General features: G+C 53.8%; 1 protein-coding gene across 1 annotated transcript in view; it reads left to right on the plus strand.

Annotated features, from left to right (window-relative positions):
- The first annotated feature begins 3850 nt into the window (after window positions 1-3850).
- The window catches only part of POU2F3 (POU class 2 homeobox 3), a 36392-nt gene continuing 21833 nt past the window's right edge, over window positions 3851-18409 (plus strand). Inside the window, exons 1-4 of the mRNA XM_068994875.1 lie at window positions 3851-3928; window positions 4821-4874; window positions 5501-5569; window positions 16035-16069. Coding sequence (XP_068850976.1) covers window positions 3913-3928; window positions 4821-4874; window positions 5501-5569; window positions 16035-16069 — 174 coding nt within the window. The 5' untranslated portion in view covers window positions 3851-3912. The remainder of the gene's footprint in view (window positions 3929-4820; window positions 4875-5500; window positions 5570-16034; window positions 16070-18409) is intronic.

Raw genomic sequence — 18409 nt, forward strand, 5'->3', positions numbered from 1 at the left:
CAGATGGACCCTACAGCGCACATGTCGGGAGAGCGGGGTCTCCATGTGCCAGTCCTAACCCTGCTCTTTCTCTCCAGCCAAAACTGGCTTCTTTTCTGCTTTTAACTTCCCTTCTCGTGCTGTTTCACGCAGCATCGAGGTTCAGCCCAGACTGCGAGGACACAGTCCCAACGCCACAGGCTGCTCCCGTGGCTCGCCGGCGTTATCAGAGTGGCCCAAAAGGGCTGTCCCTTCACTCCAACACCTTCCCTCAGGGTGCTGCCCGGCCCGGCTGGGTGCCTCGGCCTCTCTGAGGTGCGCAGGGCCGAAAGGGGGGACAGCGGGGCTTTGGGGCAGGTGCTGCCGGTGCCCGTGCGCGGCCGAGGGGGCGGGCGGAGCGCAGCGAGCGCCTTCCTTCCTGCCCTCCTTCCCACCCCACCCCGCAGCCTGGCAGCGCTGCAGGGACTCATCCATTCCCGAGTTACTAATATGCAAATGGCAGCGTTTGCATGGGCCTGACGCCAAGCTGCTGGGTGTCAGGGCACCCGAGGGAGCCGGAGGTGGGGCGAGGCGTGGCACCGCTCCGCATGCTCACCTGGCCCTGCATGGCAACAGGCAATGGAGCTCTAGGTCCCTTCGGCAGCGGACCCACGGCCGCTTCGAGAGGCAGCGGGTGGCAGAGGAGGGAGGGCAAACTGGCAGCCCCTGGCAACCTGGGGCTGACGGCAGGAGGCTGGGCACACCGCGGATTTCCCCCCGCCGGCAGGATGGTGAACCTGGAGTCCGTGCACGCAGGTAAAGGGCACCGGAGCGCACAGCGGAGCCGGGACCGTGGGCTCGGGCAGGAAATGGGGTTGCTGTGATTCCCGTGACCTTTCCTCGCTGCTTTGCCTCCTCTTTTCTCCCGCTGGGGCGCCTGGTGAAGTGCCCGCATTCCTGCAGGGGATGGATGCTGCCCTGATCTGTTTAGGGGGCTGCCAAGCCATGCCCACAGTGTGGGAGCAGCGCTCCCGCTGCCAGCCCGGCGGGGTCAGGGAGCAGCACAGAGGGCTCTTGGGTGCCTGGAAAATGAGAATTTAGTGGCTGCCCTGTGCGTCCTGTCATTGGGGTGAAGCTGGGAGGAGGGAGAAGGGAGAAATCCACGGAGGGATGCGGGAAGGGTGGAGGGAGGGGTGTGTGTGAGAGAGATGGGACACGGGCTGAAAGGAGAAAAGTTCACGGCAAAGAGGGAAAAGGAGGGAGAAATGAATGAGGAGGGAGCTGAGGGAGGCTGGGTTGAGCCAGGAATGAATGAACAGGGATACTCGAGAACTCCTTCCAGGGGGTCTGACCCAGGGTGCAGCTCAGCTCTCACATCCCCTCTGAGCAGCCCCCCACCCTGCAGTGAGCTGGGAACCAGAGCAATCCCTGTCAACCCCCTGGAGCTGTGCTGAGCCCCGGCTCACCCTGACAGAGCTGCCCCAGCTCAGTCCCAGGGGCAGGACACATCCCTGGGCACACGGAGCTGAGGGTGACGCTGGAGTGGGAGCAGCGTGGTGGCAGCCAGACCCCGATAGCCCCATCCTGGCAGGGGCAGGCAGCGGGATTTTGGGATACAGGAGCCACGTGCCCCGTTAGTGACTTTTGTCCTGGGCTTTGTGCGGCACAGAACGCTCTGCTGGCCCCGGGTTGGAGGGGAGGGGAGGATGCATCCTTCAGTCTACGCCGGGCTCATTCCCTGGGATATCCCTGTGGGAGTCCTGCTGTTCAGGGGACACCTGGGGGTCTGTGCCCAGGGCTGGTAGCCCCACCACAAGCCCTGCCTGCCCCTGGGCTCGCAGACAGGCCTGCAGGGCAAGGTGCAACAATGCCACCACCTAACCCCGTGTCAGTGCCATGGCAGAGGTGGCCAAAACCTTTGCTCCACGGCCGTGTCCCAACCTCTCCACGGCTCTGGGATGCCTCTGTGGCCAGCCTGAGTGGGCTGGGGAGCCCTGGCCACGAAGAGAGGCTGCCAAGGAGGGAGGCTCGTGGTCTTGGCTCGGGGTGTGAGCCCGACTGGTCGGAGCACCTGCGCTGGGTGTGCTTGTGTTGGTGTCTCTTGGGGACGCGTCCCCCGCAGGCTCCAATCCACCCATCCACCCATCTGCCGGGCTTGTGGGCGACTCTTTCTTCATGAGAAGATTCCCCAGATCGATACCGTGCCCTCTGTCAGAGCTGGTGGCATCGCTCCCAGGCTGGATTTGGAGCTGTGGGCGCATGTGGAGCTTCCACTCCCCCAAAGCATCCCCCGTGCTGTCAGAAAGGCCGGAGCTTCAAGGAGTCTTTTTGCAGGGAAAGGAGCCCAGCACAGGTGGGAGGGGTTTTTCCCCCCTGTACAAAAGCAGTTCCATTTTGGGGTCTCTTCACAGTTTTGAGGCCCCCCTGTAACAAGCTGCTTGCAGAGCTGTGCTGCTCAGTTTTAACCCCAGTTTTTATCTTGGAGGTCTTTTCCAACTTTAATGATTTTAGGAGAAGACACAGCCCCCGGGGGGCTGCCCAGGCTCCACACACCTCCTCCCTGCCGAGACACTTCCCCGGTGGGTGCCACCACCCCCTCCCCAGGCATTTTGGATATTTCACCTCCCTGCAGCCTCCAGAGGGACTCAGGCACCTCAAGTCCAGAAAACTCCAGGTGATGCTCCCGGCCAAGCCGAGCTCCCCCTCCTCCACATTCGGATTCCACTTTTAAAGCCACCAGGCTGGTTCACCCTTCGCCCGTGCCCGAACAGCTACCGGGAACGAGGGCTTGGGAAACGCTTTATTTGCTGACACCATTTGTTTCGGCTAAAATAGAGATGCAGATATATCCCCAGAGAAGTGTCTGCACTGGCAGAGCTCCTTTGGTCTGGCTGAACCACCCAGCCTGCCCCTACCCCAGCTCTGTTTGGGAGCTGGGGCAGAGCAGCACATTTTTAATATGGCCCAGGCCGCAGTGGCGGCTCCTAATAGGGCTGTGGTTAGGAGTTAGGCAGTCCTAAGCCAGGTTATTTTTCCCAGAGAGGTTTTATTTTTCCAAGCCTGATTATCCTGTGTGTATTGCTAAGCTGGCAAAGCTGGGGAAGGGAGCTGGACTCACAGCCTGCCCTGTCTGAAGGTGGTTTTGAGGATGGAGCAGGGGCCACATCTGGATTTGCATCGCTCTGGTTTTAGTGGAAGGGTCTTGAGTGTCCATAAAGAGGTGTTGGCTGCACTTAGGTTAGAAAGGAATTGCTCTGTGTGTCTGCTCCTTGTTCCCAAGGATCCCTTGGAGGGTGCTGGTGCTGTGCTCTTGTCCACAGGGATACAAAAGCTGCCTCAAACCTCCCAGATGAGCAGGCAGAGTTTTCCTTTTCTTCCTGTTTACTTTTTCTTTTATTTTCCCCCACAAGATATTCAAACTGTAATAACCTGGGCACGTTTACAGGGGGGATTTGAATCTCGCTGAAAATAAAATTCCTGTGCATGGGAATCCCAGGGCATTTCCTTATCTCCTGGCTCCAGGAGGAGGGGGTTTACCTGATGGATGACATGTGATATGCAATCGAGTTGCAGCAGCAATTCCTCCTTCCCTCCCCACCCACCCCAGTTTTTAATGGCAAAGGGGTGTGGGGGTCACTCCTGCAGGAGGGACAGAGCTTTTCATGCTCTGCTGCTGTGTCTTCCCTTCCTCAGCTCTCTCTGAACTGTTCCAGCTCTTGCTCTCTTGGGAATTAGATCTTTTCTTTCCTTAATTTTATATTTTTTACAAGCTTTCAGCCTTTCTCACCAAGGCAAGCACCAAACTTCTGCAGGCTTTTAGATTTTTTTTTCTCTCCCTCTATTTTATGAGAACTTGCCTTTTTTTTTTTTTAATACTTTTTGGCAGCCAGCAAAACTTTGTGCTTTGTAGATTGCCTAAGTTAGGGTCCCTTGGCAGTGGTACAAGACAAGAAGATGTTTATAGCTGATGGTAATTACTCTTCCTGCAGTAGAAATGCTTAGAAGCCCCACTAAACGTTCATGTCTTAATTGCAGAGGGTTTATTTGAAGGGAAAAAAAAATCCCACAACTCTTTTCTCCCTCCTTCCCCCCCCCCCCCCACCCCCACTCCTTAATATACTTTAAGGGAAGGAAGTTTCTGAAGTATGTGAAAGTTTCTGCGCTCTGGTATAAAATCCTGATTTTTTTTTTTTTTTTCCACCTTTATTCATTTGCTGGAGAAAGTTTCAGACTTTTAACTTGATCAAAGCTATGAAATCTTGGCCAAAAAAGCAGATTATCTGCCGTTTGCACACGGGAACTTTGAATGCGGGAGAAGGAAACCTGCACACACACACACACACACACAAAGCCCTGCCTGTTCTGGTGTGAGCAGCAGAGGGAAACGGGGAGAAAAATCCAGCGGGGCTGCTCTCATCCGTTTGGGAATAACAAAAGGTGGATATGGGGAAGAGGAAAAGGGTTTGCATGATGCTTTTAGGTGGCTTCCACCTGCCTTCCCTACCCCGGCAAAACCACAGCAAACACTGGCCCAGCTTCGCCGCTGTTGTTATTCCCTGATGCAAATGGGAAGAGTCTGTGGCCGGGATTGGCTGCAGGAAGCACATGCAAATCACTCGGGTCTTTAGAAAAAAGAAATATCTTTTAATTTTTCTTTTTATCCCCCCCCCCCCCCCCCCCCCCCGCTTCAACTAGTCTGGAAACAGTTAAAATTCCCAGGGAAAGGGTGGAAAAGCTGAGGGGGTGTCCATCTGAATTTGAATCGATGTCCCCCCCTCCTCCCACTGCTGTGTCCTTGGCCTCTGTTGAGGAGGGGATGAGCAGCCCGGTGTGAAGTTGACCATTCCCACCTCTTCTTGCAGCTGTCCCCGAAGGAGAAAGTGGCCCCGGGTGTGGTGGCAGTCATCACTTCAAGGGTAAATGACAAATTTGTTGGCGTGGGTGAGAATGGGAGGGAATATGCAGGAGCTGGATGGGTTGGGGACAACACTTCGGGGCCAAGGCAGCTTCTGGGTGGCTTGTGAGGGGTGTGAGCACCTGCACGTGACAGAAAAGAGGATAAATAATGGGCAAATTGGGGCAGTGGGAGAAACTCAAACTCGAGTTTGAGCCATCTTGAAGGACAAGGAAAGGATCTGGGAGAAAGCTGGAGGGATCCCCATCAATCCAGGTGTGGGAGGATGGTGTCACAGCCAGACCACCACAGCAGCTTTGGGAAGCCTGACCAGGGCTGGGGGGCTCCCAGTGCTGAATCCACCCCTCCTCCTGTGGGTGAGGAGGGCTGTGAAGGGTGAAAACCCCGCAGCAAAGTGGGGAGGGGGGACAGGAGTGAGGGGGGGGCTGCAAAGAGCAACAGGAGGGAAAGTGCATCCTCAGAGCTGATGAATATTCTAGTGCCTGTATGTTGAGGAATCAGAAATTTGAAAGTCTGATGGTTTATTATAATTACACACATTCATTTGTGCTGTTTAGTGGAAGCCACATGTGCCTGTTGCCTGGGACTGTGACCTGTTATTAAAATCAGTTGTGCCTCCTTTTGCAGAGATCAAGATGAGCGGGGATGCGGCAGATTCCACAGACACCCGGCACGAACCTGACCAGGTGGAGCCAGGTAAGGAGGGCCTGGGGTGGCAGGGGCACGAGAGGGAGGGCAAAGAAAAGAAAAAGAAAGACGAAAAGGGGAATGTGGGTGCTGGAAGTTTCTCCCCGCGCTTCACTCGGCTCCTGTTGCTGCTCTTCCAGCCTGGGAGTTGATCAGGAATGTGCTCTGGGCTAGGATTGCGTTGGTATCTTGATCAGCAATGCAAGATCCCTTCTCTGTGAGAGCAGCGAATCCCTGAGTGCCTCCCTGAGATGTCCTCAGTGGGTTTGAGGTGGAAATTCATTCGCTCGCGCCTTTGCCAGGGCAGGAATGGCTTTGGAGCAGCGCTGGAGCGCTGAGCTGAGCACAGGCAGCTCTGTGGGGCTCTGCCAGGAGCTGTTCCTTAGGGAAAAGAGCCTTTTTTGGGCTCTGTGTGTGAGAGAAATGGGAGGGACTTTGGGAATAATCAAATCCAGTTGGGATTGCGAGGCATGATTGGGTTTCTCCCCTCACACCTGACACCGTGCAGGCTCCAGCTCCTCCGGGGAGCCCCAATATTCCTTGGGTTGGGAAAGCTGAGGCACAGGGTGATCCTTTGAAGGCGACAGTGCTGGTGTGAGCAGGGATTTCTGCCAGCTTCACCCACCTCGAGGTGTGACAGGCACCAGAGAAATCAGGTTTGTGTTTTCGGGCTGCCTGAAGTGAGATTTGAATACAAGGCCTGAGCCTGTAATTTCCCAAAGGGCCATGGTCACATCCCTTTTTAGGCAAATGGGCAACAATGAGGAATCATTTTAGCACCCACTAGGTACAGCAAATTAAGATGATTAAAAGCTGTGCTACAGGCTTAGAAATCAACACTTTTCCAAACAAAAACTGGTGGAGAAAATGTAGAAGAATTGAATATTCTCTGAGTAATGAAGAGCCCTAAGCCTGGGCCAGGGGGGTGTGTAAGAGCAGGTGAAAACTGCATGGAATGATTTTCCTCTTTCTCTCATAATACTTGAGATAACTTAGAAAAAAAATGAGATTTTGGGTAAGCAAGAGAACTCCAGGTTTTAAAGGGACTAACCCCACCCCTTGATTTAGAAATTCTCTGTGCTCTTGGCTGTTAAGATGGGTTATTTGACATGATCTAAAATAGAGATAAAATCTGGTTCTATTCACATCCATGAACTCTGATTGACTTTGGCCAGCTCAGCTCCTGCTCGGGGCTCTCAAATCACCCCAAGCTGGGGTTTGGGATAAACGAGCAACAATCGCATCCCCAACTCCCCAAGCTCTTCACAAAAACCCTGGTAGCTGTTACAGGGCCTTAAAATGGGAACTGGAGCCCCCTGGAATATTTGGCACTCATTGATGGGTGGCAGGATTAATCAAGATTAGGGAAACTGGGATTTCATCCTGGTATTGGCTGCTATTAAAGGTAGTGGGAGGCTCTGCTGTTGGAGTCAGAAGTGCTAAACCAGAAGCTGGCAGCACATTTGGTTGGATAAATACGGGTTTTTTCCCTCAACTTAAGCATCCCAGACAGCCATTAGCGCGAGCTGCAGCACCTCTTTTTAGTGGTAATTGAGAAAAGAAAGCAGAGCAGCGAAGTCAATTTGTTTGAAAATAACAAAATTGTTCTCGGCAGCGGTGGCTGCGCCCTCGGAGCCTTCAAATCAAGCAGGGAAATCAGGACGAGTAAATCGCCTTCACCTGCAAAGAGTGCCACAAAGAACCTGTTTAAATCGCTTTTTTTTTCCTGAGGCTGTCCCGGTGATTTTTTTGGGGTCTGTTCGGGTTCTTCAGGCAGGGCAGAACTGCAGAGGGTCGGGAGCTTCTCGGGGGGGATCTCCAGCAGCAGCCACAGCCCCTCCCGAGGGGTGTCACCCTTTGGGGACACCTTGTGGGAGCCTCGGAGGGTGGGATCAGCCCCTCCCTCACCTGTCCAAGGTGCAGCTCCGGGTACTTCACCCAAACCCTCTCCGCGCCTTCCCCGCGTTGTTTTCTCCCCTCTTTCAGCCCATTCTGTTTATAAACAACAAAGCTCTCTTTGTGCCGAGCTTCCCGGGAAGTTTTTGTGCTGCTTTGCAAGCATTGTTAGAGGAATATTTACTGCAGCTCCTAATAGCGGCGTGTTTTGGTTACCCGCTTCATGTGGGAAAAGGCACTTTTGTGATGAGTCATTAATTGAATTTCCCATTTCCTACGGGATTAGGCCAACCCGCACGGCTCCCCAGGAACCTCGTCCCCCTAAATTAACGATATTAGACCGAGAAATTAACGATAGTAGACCGAGAAATCCTTCTAGGTGCAGGTATCCAAAGGGTTTTCATCACCAAAAGATGCGGGCTGGTTCCAAGAAGAATTAAAAAAAAAAAAAAAAAAAGAAGGGAATTAAGTGCCAAAATGCTTTTGTAAACCAAGCCCTTGATCTAAAACTGATGCTTAAAGATCTGATGGGAAGTGTCAGGAGCAGAAGCATAATCTCATCCTTTCATATCCCCGCCAATTCCAGGCTTAGAAGGGGGGAAAAAAAAGGGGTAATTTGGGGCATTGTTTTACTTTGAAAGCGTTTGAAATAATTGTGGGGGGTTTTCTTCTTCGAGAAAATTGTTAAAATCGTTTGCCTTTCGTAGGAGGTTGGGAAAGTTCAGTGTTGTTTTTTTTTTTCATTTCCTTTCATCCACATCAATTTCATAGAAAATATTTCAGGGCTTTTAAAAATACATATTCTCCAGAAACCCGTGGGTTCTTGAGCCCAAACCTACCGGTTACAGTGAAATTATGCCATTTTTCAAACTGTTGTTAAAATATATATATATAATTTCTAAGGGATATCACTGCCCAGCCCTGCGAATCTTAATCCTTCCTTTAACCCTGCATTATTTTATCACGTGCGTGAGGGGGAGCAGGCACCAGTTGCTCCCACCAGGGTTGCTTTGCCTTCCCCATCACCCCGGGGATGTGGGGCAGCCCGATCAGAGGTTATCCCTCTGCTTTTCGGGCCCTTCTCCCCTTTTCCTGCGTGATCCCAAGCCTTGGCATCGGGGCTGGGCTCCCAGGCGAGCCTCCATGGGGGGTAATGACGAGCAGCGAGTTTTCTGCTTGGCTCGGAGCTCTTTTCATCTTTTTCAAACTGATGAAAGCCATGCCAGCAAGCTCCGCGTTGATTTTTTTGATGGGAACTGTGGGGGCTTGGCACTGCCGAGTGTCGCCCCTGGTCCTGCAGCCGCGGGGCAGAGATCTCCCCCTTCTTGTGGTTTATCTAAGCCCTCGGTATCTGATGCAACAGAACGCTGAGGTGGGACTTGCCCCTGTCTGTCTGTTTGTTTGTGTCAGACACTTGTTCCCCGCTTATCTCCCCCATCAAAACAGGTTACACCAAGCAGAGCTACTTCCCTTTGATTCCATCTGTTGAGGCGATGGGGGGGAAGCCAAAGCTTTTACACAAAGGGCGATAGGGAAGCGCTTCAAACACAACCACGGGGAACTGGATAGCTGCAGGCGCCCCGAGCATCTTCGCTCCCCACCCTGGAACCCAGGGAGCTGCCCGGCCTGCCAGCAGCCCGGGGTGGGGTGTGCCGGGCACCCCGGCTCTGGGGGGGATGTGGGGTGCCATATGGGACGGCCCCGCGGCCCTATGGGCAGGGCTGGGGTGGCTGCTGGGCTGGGGGATCGGCTGAGCCTGGGAGCTGGAGGGGCAGCGATGGGGACAGGAGCGTGGTGGAGCTCTGGGCTCTTGGTGGCCATGGGAGCAGGGTTACCTCGCCCTCGTAGCTTGGGTGACTTGTCGGAGTGCTTCAGGATCGCAGAATATTCCCGAGCTGGGAGGGACCCACAGGATCATCTAGTCCAACCCCTGGCCCTGCACAGACACCCCAACAACCCCACCCTGGGCATCCCTGGCAGCGCTGCCCAAACACTCCTGGAGCTCTGGCAGCCTCGGGGCCGTGCCCATTCCCTGGGGAGCCTGGGCAGTGCCCAGCACCCTCTGGGGAAAGAACTTTTCCCTGCTCTCCAGCCCAAACCTCCCCTGACCCAGCTCCAGCCGTTCCCTGGGTCACGGAGCAGAGGTTGGAGCTGCAGGCAGTGATGAGCTCTGCCCTCAGTCTCCCCTGGAGAGAGCACTGAAGCAGGAATCTTCTCTCTGGCAGTAAGAAGGACCCTTTCCCTTAAACCTGCAGAAAATCAAGCACCGAGGGGCTGTGATGCATCTGCTCCTGAGTGTCCCTTCTGAGGAGACCCTGCTGTGACATCCATCCCTGTGGATGGATCCTGCACCCCTCAGGTCCCCTGGCAGTGCAGCAGAGAGCGAGGGCAGCTCTGAAACTGGACACCAAAACTTCCACCGCAGCCAAATCCCCTCCCAGTGCCAGCGCATTTTGCATGAAATCCGGGTCAGGGCAGATGGAAAATCAGAGACTTTGCCCCAGTCTGCCTCCGCCACAAACTGAATTAAGCCTCTCTTCATTCCCCAGCTCGCAGGTGAGAGTCCTGCTCTCTTCTGGCACCTTTTTGCAGGGTGTGAGCTGTCTGCAGCTGCTGCTCTGCCCAGGGATGGGCAGGACGGAGCCCTGACCTCTGCCGGGCTCTGGGAAGGCGGCTGCTTGTGGTATTCCCGTGGGGTAGGGTCTCTTTGGAAGGTGATGGATCCCGTTGGGATAAGGTTTGGAGGTTCCAGCCTCTGTGTCAGCTCCTACCTCAGGTGGAAGGACCCAGCACAGGTAAGGGATGGCAGAGTGGCCTGGGGGGTGCTCAGCCCGTGCTGCCTCCCAGCTTGGTTTTTTTTTCTGGGAGCTTTTTTTCCCCTTCTGCCTTTTGTTGTTCCCTCCTCAGCTCGGGCTGGAAGCAGCTTGCCAGGCCAAAGTCTTTTGAGGAAACTTGGCCTCTCCCGGCCCCACGCTGAGCTCAGCGCTGGGCTACGCCTTTGCTCCCCAAGGCTGGCTCTCCCTCGTGAAACTTTCCTCAAAGCCTCCAGGATTTCTCTCGTCTCTTCCCCCTGCAGCCATGCACAGCCCCAGGACAAGTCCCGGGTAAATGAAAGCTGCAGCAGTTGGGCTGGAAACAGCTGGTTGCCATGGCAATTGGGGCTGCTCGGGATTTGCATAAGGCTGATGATTTTCATAGCACAGCCACATTTAAGGCAAGCAGGAGAAATTTCCATATTCCCAGCTCCGAGTCAGTTGGGGCGTGGGGGAGGCCAGGAGGGGGATATTTGAAATTCAAATGAAGGTGATTAGGGTTTGAGGTTGGGTTATTTTATTTTTTTTTCTTAAACATCCCATTATGGAAGAGGATAAAAAAGGATGGGGAGGGGAAAGGGGAACAAAAGGCTGGTTTGACTTGAATTAGAGGGGCAAAGGAAGAGCTGGTCTGATCTGCCTCTTGCCTCTGGTCTCGGAGAAGAGACTTGCCCTCTCCCAGCACCTGCAGGTGAAATGTTTTCCGTGGGAACAACTGCTGCCCTCGGGTTTCCTTCTGGAAGGTGCCTGAGTCTCCCACACTCGCTGTCCTGCTCTCCCCCTCTCCCTGCCCCACATGAAGGGGCTGCAGAGGGACCCGGGGATGGGATTTCTCTGAGGCACTGCTGACACAGGGAAGGCATTTTTATAACCCGGGGGTTTCCAGCCCAGTGAAGCACTTGAGTGTTCAGTGAAAGCTTCCCCTGGAGTCTGGAGCTTGTCTGAGTCAGCACAGGATTCACTTTTGCTCGCCAGCCTTGGCTTTCCCATGGAGATGCTCCGGTGGTTTGGGGGTTTTGTGTCTTTGGAGCAAAGAGTTGAGATTCAAACTGCAACCCTACCTGGCTGCCTCAAACCCCTCTCCTGCTCACACTTTAAAAAAGCACTTTTTAGGTGCCTTGGGAGCATCAAGCATCCCAGCAGGGCATGTGGGAATCCAGGGAATTGACTGGTGCCTGCTCAGCTGCAGCTCCTGCTCCCCAGTGCTGGTGGGAGCAGCTGGAGGGAATCAGGGGTGGCCACTCCGTGAGGAAAAGGTGATTTAAGTGAGCTCCCAGCAGCCAGGGTTTCCTGTTGGCTCTGGAGAAGTTGCTGGTGTGGCTGCTGGGAACAGCAGCACGAGGGCTGTGCCTTGGTTTCTGCCTGAATTTCCAAAGTCAGTGGAAATCCTGAGGAGTGTTTGGTGCTGGATATCTTGGTTTGCTTATTCCTTCAGTGGAGGTGAGCATTTGGCTTCATTTCCAGCTCGAGGGACAAGTACTGGTTATAGTTACAGTAATTGCCACTCTTTTCTCTACCAGCACTTGGGCAATCTCTTCATTTCACACCTTCTTTGAGGTGAGGGATTTGAACGAGGGAATTTATCAGAAATGCCCCTTGAAAGGCACCCTGCACCCAGTCTGCTCTGCCAGCCTCCCGTGGCATTGTGCTCCGTCAGCTGGAGTGCTAAAATCTCCAGGATAGGTGAGATTAATCTGAATTTTAGATATTTGATCCTCTGAGGCTGGAGCCTGACCTGCTCACCCCAGGCAGACCCTGATGGAAACAGGGATCTCCAGAGGGTGATTCATCCCTGTGCCATCTATCTCGGGGGCGAGAGGAATTGCCCTCTGGAAGCGCCTGCTTCCTCTGCATGGCTGCAAAGGGAGCCTGGAGCAATTGGCTTCTGGTTAGGCACCTCAAAATTTCAGACATCTCAGCCCCGGCAGCCGAACCCCCTGCCTGGTGTCTGCCTGGCATCGTTCCCCCAGCGCCCTTCAGCTGTTCCCCATTTCCCTCCCAAATGTGCAGCAGCAAACTGATTCCCTGTGGGAATTCCCCAACACCTGCTGAAGGCTGGAATCACCTCCTCATCCCCCTGTCCCCTCAGAGCGTGGAGCTGGCTGGGAGTGGGGACAAGGCTGGCACGGCCCTGTTGGTGTGGCCGGGTGAGAAGTGTCACTCCCTGGAGGTGACACCTGCCCCTGGCTGCCTGTGTGAAGATGAAGGCCACCCTGATTTTCCTTTTCTCACCATTAGGGTGCTTTTATCCTCCGGGGCCGGACTGGCTCTGCAGCTCTGGTCCTGATGGATCCCTCGCCTTGGGTTTTCCAGGGGGGGAACGGCCGCGGGTGGGGGGAAGCTGCCCGGAACTGCTGTGCTGCTCCCATCCCCAGAGAAACCTCCCCAGGCAAACTCGCACCAGATCTGATGCCAGGGCTATGCAAAACAGCTGCCAGGTGAACCAAGGAGAGCAGCACAACCCTGGGCTGCCGGGCTCGGGGAGCCAGCTGAGCTTATCACTGCCTCTTCCCCCAGCCCCAAGACCCAGGAACAGCAGGGCGAAGCCTTGGTTATGGGCAAGCTGCTGGGAATTGTAGGGGCTCCCAGCAGCCTTTCCCCATTGAAATCTCAGGGCTTCCCCAGCCTCGTGGAATTTAAGGAAGGGGAGGACTGATCTAGCAGATTCCGGAGGTTCTGGATCCCATTGTGTCTGGCTCGTGCAGCAGAAATCAAGTTGTTGGCTGGGCTGAAGCGCCATTAAAATGAGTGGAGTTCTGGCAGTTTGCAGCAGGAGAGAGAATCTGCTGCCACTTACACTTTTCTTTCTTTTTATCTCCTGGAGCTAGAAAAGATTAAATCTTAAGTGCAGATTGTTTGAACAGCTCATTCCTTTAAGGAGAGAAATGACTGCTGCAGTGCGAACCCTGATGTTGACAGAAACTGGGAGGAAACTGAGGCTATTTTTATAAAGCATTTGTAGGAAAGTTACAGATTCAACTGGAAGAGGAGAGTTGTTATCCCTATCACACCCAATCCTTGGCCCACAGCTGCAATCACTTGAATTTTACATTCACTGAAACAGACAAAAAAAAAGGGCCAGATCTTTTTGCAAATAAATCTGTGCCCAAACACTCGTTGGTCCTGCAGAGATTTGTGTATCCAGCTCCCATTTACATAACCACTGGGAGCAGAAATCACCCCTCCCAGTTTTAAATCTCTCCCTCTTGGACATCTAAGGCTGAACTGGTTGCCCCTGGGTCCCTTTGGAGTCAGTCAGGAGGAATAGTCATCTCCAGAGGGCCATTCATCCCAGCGGAGATGGGCGGCTCAGATAGGTGCAGGAATGGCCTCTGGAGGTGCCTATTGCTCCTTCTGTCTGCCCAGACAGCCCGGGGCAGTTCCCTCAGACTTAGGCACCCCAGCCAGTGCCAGGCTCCAGGAATATCTGCAGTGTGCTCAGCTGGCACAGGATTCCTGCCCTTCGTGCTCCCAAGTCCCCCCTGCTGCTCTGCTGGATGGGGGATGCTGTGTCTGACTTTGTAGGAGAGGAAGGGACGAGAAAAGGTCAAAGAGTGTCAGCTGCACGTGCTTGTGGAGGGAGGGAAAAGCAAGAGCTGGGAAGAGGAGGGAGAAGGCTGTGCTGGAGGATGAGGGCCTGTGCAGGGAAGCTCCGTTCCAGCTGCGCCTCTCGGGTTCCAAGTTTTGGGGTGAATGGTGGTGACTCAGCCATTGTCTCTGGGACCCAGGGATTCCCCTCCAGCTCTTTGAATCTTGCCTCATCACCACGCTGCGCCCGAACGTGAGTGAAACTCCTGTTTCCAAGAAACCAGGAGATTACCTTTTCCTTCCTGTTCTATTTTAGCAGCTGGGAACTTTTATTTCCTCCTTCCCTCCTGGCTGTGCTTCCCTTCAGCTGCTGCCTCCAGATCGCATCAAACACCCCCCCACACCCCGTGGGGGTTTCAAAGGTAGAAACTGCAGGCCTTGGAGATGCGCACGCGGTCCTGCTCAGGTGTGTGGATGCTGATTGTGATCATCCATTAATGCTATCAGCATTCCCATCGCTGGATCTGCTCTCCTTGGCTTTTGGAACGGGGCTGGAACGCAATGAATGAGCCCAAATCCCGGGGTGGGAGCAGCTGGAGAGAGCTGGACAGGGAGCAGAGGGGGTTGGAGCAGAGTAGGGAATTACACGGGGAAAGGAGATAAAGGGCTGAGAGGTGGGAGAAGCAGGTCGGGAGCAAGGCAGGAGCAGGGCAGGATTGCAGCCAGGCTGGGGGAGAGGGCTCAGAGCTGGCTGGGGTGCAGATAGTGAGGACACAGAGGAGATTTCAGAACTGGGGGGACATCTCAGAGCTGGCTGGGGTTGCAGGTAGTGAGGACACAGAGGAGATTTCAGAACTGGGGGGACATCTCAGAGCTGGCTGGGGTTGCAGGTAGTGAGGACACAGAGGAGATTTCAGAACTGGGGGATGGCTCAGAGCTGGCTGGGGTGCAGATAGCGAGGAGATCTCAAACTGAGGGGGCAGCAGCTCGTTCTGCTGTGGCACTGCTCCACAGCACAGTCCCACAGCTCCATCTCCACAGTCAGTGCTTTTCAAATGTCACAGATTAAATCTCCAGGGCTGTTTCTAGACAGCAGAGAGCAGCCACGAAGCTCTGTTATCCCTGACTCTCCAATGTTTTGCCATCCGTGGATAATTGTACCAAGCACACTCCCCCTCAGGATCCAGGCTGATTCACCTGGGAATACTCTGTGCATGGAAAAATGTGTGCTGGGATAGGGTAAAGGCTTGTTCAGTTGAGGAAGGTCCACGGGAGGGCTGGATTTGCCCTCCTGCCTGCACAGCCTCTCCCAAGCTCTTCCCAGCTCCTTGCAGGAGCCCTGAACTGCTGGAAAACACGATGTGTTGGAGCTTGATCTGATCACAGGCCACGGGCTCTGCTTCGTGGGGAAAGGTATCCTGGAAAAACCAGCAGGAGGAGGAGGAGGCCTAGGGGCTTGTGCCGGTGGGATGTGAACAATTCCAGGCGGTTCATCACCAACTCGGCTGGACTGGCAGGGAATGGCTTGGGGAATGTGTTGCAAAGGGGGAAGGGGTGTCTTGGGGTTGCCTCTGCAGCTCAAGAGCTTCGTGGAATCCCTTAAAGCATTCAGATGTGTGGAGAGCACAACCTTTGCTCTGTGATGTTCTTGATGAATTTGGCAGGTGTGATGGAGGGGGGGGGATGTTTATCATCAAAGGGGAATGAGTGAGGGCCTGTGCGGTACCTTCAGGCTGAAACCTGTCTGATTTTTCCCCCTGTGCCTGCCAATCTCTTTTGGAATCAAGGAGACGCCTCTTGAGCACAACCCCACGGCACCCTGTGTTCCCTCAGATATCCCGTAATTACCCGGTGCCACGCGGGTTCCTGAAGATCCCGGGTGAGCAGCCCTGGCCACCTGTTTGCTGGCCTTTCCCACAGGGAGCCCTGGATTTCCCTGGAGATTTGTGATGTCCTCCAGCTCACCTCTGCTGGAATCTCCCTTGCACTCAGCGAGATTTCCCCCACCCTTGGCCAGGTATCTCCCAGGCAGGAACACTTCTTATCGCTCGGCAAAGGCTGGCACCACCTAAACGCTGCAGAAGCTGCCTTCATCCTTCCACTGCTGCGCCTTCCTCCTCCTCTCCTTGCTCTCCCAGGGCCAGGCTTTTGGTTATGTGTGTTCCAAGTTCTGGAAAGCTCCCACCAGTGCTGATTGTCGTTAATACTGAGATGTTTTTCTCTTTGTTTTGTTGTAGGGAATGAACAGAATGGGCTGGACTTTAACAGGCAGGTAAGAGGCTCCCTGGGTTCCCAGGTATTCTCCTCCTTTCTGGAATGGCTGTTTTTTAATTGCTCATCATTCTGAGGCCCAGGCAGCTCCTGCTAAGAGATAAAAACTGTTAGGTCAGAAGCTGCCATTAAACTGACCACAGAACTCCTTCCCAGTTCCCTTTGTGGGATAAATGACAGATTACACCTCTGCTTTCCCTCTTCCTAATTCATAGAAGTTCAGCTAATTACAGAGTTTCTTTGAATGACCATTTGCTTGAGGGGTTTTCTGGCTTTTGAATTTTTTTCTATCATTATTTAAGAACAAAGAAGCACCTCGGTTATGGTGGCAAGGGTGCGAATCTGCCCCAAAGCCGCAGTGCTGTGACACTGGCACTGACAGCACCGGGGTGTGCAGGGACAAAGGCACGGGGCTGACTCACAGGAGTGTTCAGCCAGCACTAAAGGGGAGGTGGTTTGAGGTCTTGGGGTGCCCAGGTCGAGTTCCTGTTTGCAAGGAAGCAGAGAAAGGGACAGCAGATAAAAATATGGGGAAGCAAACCCCAGTTGCAAAAGAGCAGCTGAAGGGCCGTTGTCCCTGCTGGGTGTGCGCTTCTCCCCCAGCTTTGTCCAGATAAAAGCATTCCCTGGCTCTCTCAGTGCCTGCAGATCTTCCTGTGTGGCTCTAAAAATCCCTGAGGGCCGTATCAGGAGGTGACAGCCCTCTGGAGGTCCTGGATCTCTGCAGACACAGGAGTTCTGCTGGCAGGGTGGTGAGGCACAGGTTGCCCAGAGCAGCTGTGGCTGCCCCTGGATCCCTGGAAGTGTCCAGGGCCAGGTTGGACGAGACTTGGAGCACTCTGGGATGGTGGAAGGTGTCCCTGCTCATGGCAGGGGGTGGAATGGGATGGGCTTTAAGGTTCCTTCCAGCCCAAACCATTCTGGGATTGTAGGAAAATGCTCTCTGAGCCCAGAGCTGAGGCCTCTTGTGGCCAGCAGAGCTGGGCTGAGCCCCGGAAAGGAGAAGAGAAGCCTGGAGAGCCAAACACTGCCCTGCTGCAGGATTCCAGGGATGGGAGCTGCAGCCAGGAATGCAGAAGGGGCTGGGGCTCCATCATGGACAGGCTTGAGGCAGATGTTGGCACAGCAGCCAACACTTCCAGTGTGCATTCCCCAAACTCAAGTGCTCCAACCCCTTCCAAAGGCTCCCTCCCAGCAGCACAGGGCAGCTGCACCTTCTCCACATGGCTGTTTTTGTCCTTCAAGCTCCCCTTGGTGGCTCTCGCCTTGACAAATGTCAGCCAGGCTGCTGTTTGTTTGTTTGCTTTGGCTGCTCCGGCTCTGGGTGGGTCTCCCCTTCCTATCCAAGGTGTCTTAACACGCTCAGCCATCTTCCAGGGTTTTGGAATCCCAGCTGCAAACAAAAAGCCCTGTGTCTCCAGCTCTGAGCACTGCAGAGCCCAGAGCACGGGCTCGCTCTCCACACGCCCGGAGAAGAATCCAATCTTCTCACCAGGGGTGATAAAAGGAAATTCCCTGCAGATAGAAATGAGCACGAGGTCGTTCCACGCTGCAGACTTCTCCTATGGCAACACCACAAAGGCGTTGGGGCTGGGGTTAATCGAGGAGAGGTGATGGAGCAATGCTGATCTACACCCACTGCTGATCTGACCCACTGTCCTCTGTATCCCTCTGAGTGATGCTGGGCAAGCTGTGGGGGCAGCCAGGCTTGCAGGCAGTAGAAATATCCTCCTCCTAAAAAGAAATTGTGGTTTTATGAATTTTTTTTTTTTTTTGCAGCATTTCCACTTTTATTTTCCTCCTTCCACCACAAAATCCAACTCATTTATTCCAGCTCGTCTGTGTAGCTGAATAGCCAACTTAGCTGGGCATTTAGCAGGGTTTAAAAAGCCAAAGGCTGTGAACGAGCTCATTTTATTGTTTTATTTTATTTCTACTCTGCTCTGATTCCCCAGAGTCCACCAAAGGGGTTTGCAGGGATGTCAGAGATGGGATGGAACAGTCCCTGAGTGGACACAGCCCTGTGCAAATGGCTCTTTGTCTCCCTCTCTTGGCCCTCCCAAGGCCATGGGTAGAGTGATTTTAAATCATTATTATTTAAAATAATAATTACTATTCGAAAGTATTGTTATTTAAAAGAACAATTATTATTTTAAATTATTCTCTTAAATGAGCAGGAGCCCGAGCACACACAGGCTCCACACTCACGTTTAGGGTTGACCTCAGCTGTTGGTGAATTCATCCTCAATTCTGCAAATAGATTTCAAATGACGAGAAAAAAGGAAGAGAGGAGAGCTGGAAATATCAAAGAGTTTTCATGTAAAATCAGGTGCTGAGCTCT

Source organism: Aphelocoma coerulescens, chromosome 24 (genome assembly GCF_041296385.1).
Source record: "Aphelocoma coerulescens isolate FSJ_1873_10779 chromosome 24, UR_Acoe_1.0, whole genome shotgun sequence".
NCBI classification, from domain to species: domain Eukaryota; kingdom Metazoa; phylum Chordata; class Aves; order Passeriformes; family Corvidae; genus Aphelocoma; species Aphelocoma coerulescens.